Source organism: Varanus komodoensis, unplaced genomic scaffold (genome assembly GCF_004798865.1).
Source record: "Varanus komodoensis strain SLA01 unplaced genomic scaffold, ASM479886v1 scaffold9, whole genome shotgun sequence".
In the NCBI taxonomy this organism is placed as follows: Eukaryota; Metazoa; Chordata; class Lepidosauria; order Squamata; family Varanidae; genus Varanus; species Varanus komodoensis.
In genome coordinates this window covers 31,269,362-31,276,727 of record NW_025336598.1, presented here as the reverse complement: position 1 = coordinate 31,276,727, position 7,366 = coordinate 31,269,362, and the positions used below count along the sequence as shown (strand labels likewise).

Here is a 7,366-nt window from a genome sequence, read left to right as displayed (position 1 = left end):
GTAAACAAATAAGTAAACAGGACCAGGGTAACATCCCATTAAAAAACCTGCATATCACTCAAACGTTATGGGCCCTCTTTGTATCTTGGTTTTCTTCCGGATATAAGAGATTGGACACATTTTAACTGAGAACTGTATTAAGAAACAGTTCCAACTACTTCATTTTTCCTTCCAGGTCTGTTCTACTTAGGCCACATTAACTCTGCCCCCTCCACTGCTGGCGGCACTTAAGATCAACCTCCTAGATTCCAGGAATGTCCGGTGGGCAAGTTATTGCACCACTAAACATCAATGCATCAGGTAAAGCTACAGTGCCCAGTGAAGTGTCCTCCATATGCATTCAGCCACATCCCCCAACATTTCTGACCATTGTCTATGATGGCTGGGACTGATGGGATTGCAGTCCAAGCCATCTGGCAAGCAACAGATTCAGAAGGCTGAAGCAGAGGGTGCGGCAGTGAACTGAGCTTTTCATTTTTCAGAAATCTAGCCTTACTCCCATGCCTGCAGAAGAAAATGCAGTACCAAATATTTTAATCTTTCTTTGTAAACCACTCGGAGATATATTTTACATATGGTAAGCACTGTATAAATCTTTCAAATTATTAATATTATTGGTAGCAGTCATCAGTAGCACAAGAAAGTCTTCCTGGGAAGCAGCTACATGTGTGTGGGAGAAACAAGGAACCAGAACATTCCTCTGAGGTGTGTTACGTGTGTAATCTACACAAGAAAATCGTAAATACCTATCAAATGTAAACTTTAGCTCCTCCAGCTCACGGTTGGTCCTATGGCTCAAGCACATTAGGTCAAGTCAAGAGGGAAGATATCAAAGAAATCTGCAACTGATTCAAATGGGTTCAAGTATCTGTGGATGTGACCCACGGGTTCTGCAGCTTTTTCCAAGTTGTGAAGACCTGCAAGTCCCTTTTAAACTTTCCAGGAATTGTACACAAATTCAGTTAAGCAAAAATACAAAAAAGTCACTGACCAAAAAAGTGCATTTCCCCCCATAGGTTAAAGGTTGAAAATGCTGCTTTAGGGGGAATTGGTGCATTTTTCTTCATTTTTTCCATTTCAGGGAAGTCTGCACAAGTCTGCTGGGGAGGGGGCAGAATTCAGGCTGGCTTGGAAATAAGCAGAGCTATCTCAGTAAGTTGTTTCTTTGTGGCTTATTTCCAAGGTAGTCCAATATAAGCCGGGATCTCTCTGTCTGCAACAACACATTGGCCAGAAGGATTCTTAATTTTAGAATAATAACTCAGTGTTAAACATGGAGTTCAGATGGTTCAGCGCGGATGAATTCTCATCACCTCCCAGGCTAGATTCCTTTTTAGAGTATATACAGTGCTCTTATAAGCATATTCACTTAGATGTGAACCCCACTGCAACCAATGAGGTTTAATCCCAACTGATAGGCATGCATGCCTCTGTTACATCTGTAGTGATTACAAAGCACCCAAAGAGCAAAAGAGAGCTCTTTTGCAAACTAAAATTGCAATGACAGAGAGCAAAATGGGTTCAATTCAGCTATAAAACAAGCTAAGCTTAGCCATTTTAGGACTCTGTAGCCCTAAGGAGTAATCTGCTGCCAAAGTGTGGTAACCAGCGATTACCCTCCATTCCCCACTTGGAGGGGTGTCCCATGTACCGTGCAGTGCCCCGTGGAATGTGTGCTATAGTGGGGGCCCATGTGGTGAATGGATACGGCCCTTCAGTACTGCAGCCTCAGGGTAGGGAATGTCTCTCCCTGCAGTAAAGCTTGCAAAAGCATGAAGGTGAGAGTGAAGGTGATTATTGTTTTCTCAGAAGCAAGCCATACTTACCTAACCGTAAGCAAGTAAGATGTTCGAACAGTGTCCAGCTGTTATCATCAACATAATGGTTCTTCAGTATCAGCAACTGGCACAGATCTCTGGCTGTTATATCACCGGGTACTTCCAAAGCTCTGCTAGTTTCATCTTCACTATATACTTTAATTACCTGTAGAAGGACACACCATGACAGACATACACAATGTCAAAATGCTGGTTTTGTTAGCAGGTAACATTGCTTCATGCCTGAAAGGAGAAGCCTTCATCTGTAGCAAAAACCGATCTAGAGGTGATATTATGGCTACCTCAGATTTAATAGTCTCATAGTCCCATCCCACCAGACACTCCCCAGAAGTCCCAGACCCCGTTCCCTGTCCACTGATCATCTGGGGTATCCTTGGCTTTTCTGCAGTTTATTCCCCATTCTAAAAGACTGAAATGCCTTCCCTATGGCTGAATTACTCGCAGTAGCAGCCTTAAGCTGTAATATGCCAGTAATTTCTTATTTTTGCCCCTACCTCTTTTGTATATGACCCCCACCCCTTCACACGTGGCCTTTCCTACCACTATCATAAAGCCCCTGAAAGCTTCTACAAAATTGAATTTGGCTTTCAAGCTAAGAGAAGTTCAACAACCTAATCAAATTACAACATTGTAGGGACAACTCTAACAGGAACTTAAATGTATGAGAACATGGGTGTAAAGAGGGGTGATCCATTCAGAGCAGGGGAACAGTTCAGTGGCAGATCCTTTGCTTGAAAAGAGAAGGTCCAACACTCAAGGAGCATTCAAGGCCACCAGACAGCTGCTCCCAGTCAGACTAGATCACAGTTAGCTATGTGTTGCCTCCAGATGTTCAGTGCAACACCCATCAACCCTTGGCAGCATAGCCAATGGTAAGGATGTGAGTTACAGTCCAACAACATCTGGAAAACCACACATTCCTCATAGTTAAAAATAGATTATTCAAAAATGTATGGGGCCTAATGACCTGACTCCTTCTAATACAGATCCTGTGATCATCTAGAAAGGTATAAAATTCTGAACACAACTGAAAGCCCTCTTATATGAACATTTGAGTGCTGGTTCCCATTGTCAAATTTTAAAATGCCTGTCATACCAAAGGCATGTGTTTAAGGAAGGAGCACAAGAGATTGTACCTACAAGGATCCCTGGAGAGGTACAATGCCTGTTCTCACCCATTTCATTCTGCTTCAGTGCACTGATAATATGCTGTGCTATGCAAACATTTGAGAGCAACTGTACAATATGCTTCTACCTTTATCCAGCCATATTTCAGCTGCCAAGATCATACTCGTGTGTTATTTCATGCACACCTCTTTAACACACTTTGGAGTGGAAAGCCAATCACTTCCCACCCCACCTTTTTAAGTATTTTCAAGAGACATGTCCATAAAAGTATGGCTCTATCTATCTATGAAGTTTGTTTGTGGTATATCACAGAAAACCTCTGAATTCACACTGACATCTGGTTTATCAAAGCCTCTTGAATGCTGCTTTCAAAAACAGCATTCACTTTACTACTGACAGCGAGTAAGCAATTCCTCTTATGCAGTTCCCATGCAATATCCTTCATCAGTATACACCCACAAAGAAACCAAATGTCCACAGAGCAGAGATTTACTGCTAGCAGAAATAACTGTTTGGTAGGCCATTCAACATACATCATGGCAAGATAGCATTGTGAAGGTCAATTTCTGACCTACAGGAAGCCTAATTTATTTGAGAGAAAAGACTAGGACAAAAAGATGGAACAGCAATTTTCTCAATAGCAACAAACCTGATCCTCTTCCTACTGCCAGTGCAGGCACTTTTACCAAGAAAAGTGTGTTAAGACGCTACTAGCCCTGTCAATTCCCTTAGTCACAATATAAATAGGATTAAATTATTTTGAAGAAGTGCAGTGGGCAGGGGGCTTGAAAAAGAAATCAAGGAGGGCAGAGTCTGTTGAAATTCATGAAGCTTATGGGAAGTATACATATTAACCAAACATTATGGTGCTGCTGTTTGAGGGCACATACCCATTTTCACAGATGGTGCTGCTCTTTCCATATAGCCACTCCAGTACAACTTCTCATAATAAACACCTTGTAAAGCTCTGCAAAGGTAATCTGAAGTGTTGCCTTGGCAATACAGAGAGTCAAACATCAAAATAACCACATGCTGTTGTGTCGTTGGCAAAAGAGGTAACTACTTCAGCAAAAGGGCAGACTGGCAAATCAAATAACAAAAGGTACAGTAAATCATGGCAAGTGAATAAATAGGGAGCCAGTTTGACCCCAGAAAGCAATTTAGGAAGGTTTGACAAAGATCCTAGGGTGGCCTTCCCCAACCTTGTGCCCTGCAGCTGAAATCATACCTGACCACTAGGCATGCTGGCTGGGCCTGGCAGGGGTTGTACTACAACCCATCCGAAAGGGAGGACAGATCCAGGGCATCTTGATTTATCCAGAACTCCTTTATGGCACACACACCACGTGACACAACTACATTCAGTGCCAATCATCCTCAATAACTGTAGTGCAGTAGGAATTATAAAAACTGCATGTTTAGATGCATATTACAAAATGTCCTCAATACCACGTCAGGAAGAGACATGGTGCAAATGAACAGAGGAGCTGCCCCAAAACAGAACAGCCACACAATCCTCTCTAGAACGCTGGCTTGCTATGCTCCTGCGTTCTGTTTTGTTTTCCTCTCCTCTTTTTCTTCTCAGCCATTTCCAGTGATTCAGCTTCTTTTTGCCTGGCATAGGACAGCTGCTGAAAAAAGTCACCTCTTCAGGGATAAAACGATACTGGTCATTTTTTTTCCTATCGGTATCAGTTCCATTTTTCCAATGGCTCGCGTGTCCCGGCTCCCCTGCCACGCACCCCATGCAGCCACCTTCCCACAGCCATTTTCAGCAGCTGCCTCACTGCCCATCCTCATGCTCACCGTCACCATAACTTGCTCCCAGGACTGGCAGACAGGCCAGCGCATCTGCCGTCCTCTTTGGCATCATCACCACTGTCCGAGTCAGACAGAGAGACCAAAGAGCAAGCAGGCTGCAATGGTGAAAAACAGGGGCAAGTTTGCGGGGCTACCATTCTTCACTCACGGAAACGATCGCTTCGTTCCCTCTGCTGCCCTATGTGTTGACTCCCAAATCCATTCTTGGGAATTAGGATTGTGCCACAAGTCTGTGATGCACTCTGAATAGTCTGAGAAACTGTATCTGTATATTCCAAATGCAATTCAAAAGACAGAAACACAAATAACTGAATATTACAAGCTGTTTTGATATGAACATCTTTCTGTAATGCTCTGCTCATTCTTTATATTAATGGAATTGGCATAGGGCAAAAATAGGAAGCATTACAAAGCTTACATTTTCAGATAACCCAGCTCAATTCAGTTGCATGACATGAAGCACAAACTGCAAAAGAGTCCTTATTTTACCAGGAAAAGTTATGTGTGTGCCACAGTGATACCTTACTAACAGTTCTGGCCCTCAGGATTTTGGAGGCCCTTGGCCGTGGCACTCTCAGTGAATTCACAAACTGAAAGCGTTCGGGATATGAAAACTAGCAATTTTCTGAAACTGGATCTGATATTCTTAGACACTCTGTGCAAAAGGGAAGTGGTACTACTGTTAGGGCAGTGGATCCTCTGCTAGTCATGGAGACCCTAACAATTGTCCAGCTTTGTCAACCTCAGGACAGAACCCGCAATGACACTAATAATCCATGTTTTGAAGTCCCCAACAGCCGGCAGCGCTCTTGCACACAAAATCTCAGGTCGTGGCCTTGAATCGTTTTGCAAGCATTTCCTTCCAGCTGATTAAAGTGTTTATTCGCTGCAACTTTATTCCAGATATTTCTGTTAGCAAAAACTGATTGTTTCCCTAGATATTTCTGTTAGCGAAAACCAAACAAACCCTTACTGTCTGCTTGGTTACTGTGAGATAGAATGCTGGACAAAAAGCAGCCATGGTCTGTGATCCAGCATGACTCTTCTTATGTTCTTGTCAGCGTCTGGAATGGCTGCCCTCTTTTTAAAAAAACAGACCTAACAGAAGCACTTGGCCTTTAACGGCTTCAAAATCAGCAGATGTAACTTTTCCCAACATATTGGTTTCGTAATGGTAGATGCCGCAACTCTTGATTTTATGCAAGCTGTGGAAGTCTTCACTCTTGTATGCCTTCCCCAATCTCGTGCCCTCTGGAATGTTGTAGGCTACAATTTCCTGACCATTTGTCAGGCTGGTGGGGGATAAGGAGAGCCGAAGGACAAAGCATGACAGCAGGTTGGCGGAAGTCGCCCTTCCTGAAACAAATCACAGTCTGATATCATACAGACTTCAGTTTTGGACTTGGAGGCAGTTTAGGCAACAAAGAAGAATATACTAGCCAATGTAATGAACTGGCTGGTTTATTTCTGCTGAACCTGGGAAAAATAAGATATATGTACATGCACAACTTTGAATATAAAGTGCAGTATGACAGCAGCAATACAGTTCATTGCAGTGGGTTACATTTACTGTTTTTGGCCACCCAGGAAGAAAATCCACCAAATCTACAGACTGAAATCAAATCTGATTAAATCAAAATACTAACTGTGAAATCCTATAACTATTTTCTCCATTGAAAATAGGTAACATAGACACCACAGGAAATCAATCGAAGTCCTGAGCCAACAGCATCACATGCAAGAACTTTTAAATGTTATGGCAGAAACCATAGTTTCTGCATAGTTCAGCATTTCATGGACAAAGGCTTACCTGCAAGTGGAAATCACGAGACTTACTTCTGAGCAGGCATGCATGGGACTGCACTTGTAATTTTTAAAAAAATCTTTAACATTATACTGGAACTTATAAACTACTTCACTGACAATGACTATCAAATATCCACACATTTAAAACAGGGAAAACCACTCCTTGTTCAGGTATCCCAGTACAAACAATATACTTGGATATGCATTCATTTTAATTACATATTACAAGAGCTGTACACCTTGCCCGTCAAAGTTTCCACCTCAGATGACTTCTGTACTGTATTATTTTGAAAGGTGGACAAATGCAACTCGTTAGAAAAGCCGAGCCCCCACTTTTACATACTACAAAACGAAAACACCACACTCCGCACCACGTCCTGTTCTATTCACCACCGAGGCGCTTTGTAAATTCTGCATGTGGGGTTTCTCTGCTCCCCAGATGCAGCCATCCAGACCACATACACCTTGAGCCTCACTCACCCCATGCACTAAAAAGTCACCTACCCGTTTTTGCAGAATGATTGGGCTAATCACAGGCAGGGTTGCCCTTCGTCCATACAAGCTCATTTCTGTTATTTGCAAAAATTAGCTCAAGAACTTTTGCCCAAGCAATTTGCAAATTAAAAATAGTTCCTTAGAGGATCAGTTTTGTAGGCATCCACACTTTAATGAGAGTCCTTGCAAAGAGATGACTTGGAAAGCAATAAAAGGCATGCTGTTTATATGAATCTGCTCCTTCGGGAAGCCAATTAAGGATGACACCCAGACAGAAT

At 42.5% G+C, this 7,366-nt stretch overlaps 1 protein-coding gene across 1 annotated transcript in view; it reads right to left on the bottom strand.

Moving 5' to 3' along the window:
* The window catches only part of GRB14 (growth factor receptor bound protein 14), a 35,186-nt gene extending 28,026 nt beyond the window's left edge, over positions 1 to 7,160 (bottom strand). The window contains exons 1-2 of the mRNA XM_044418173.1: positions 7,098 to 7,160; positions 1,827 to 1,983 (exon numbers count right to left, since the gene is read on the bottom strand). Coding sequence (XP_044274108.1) covers positions 1,827 to 1,983; positions 7,098 to 7,160 — 220 coding nt within the window. The remainder of the gene's footprint in view (positions 1 to 1,826; positions 1,984 to 7,097) is intronic.
* Between the last annotated feature and the right edge of the window lie 206 nt (positions 7,161 to 7,366).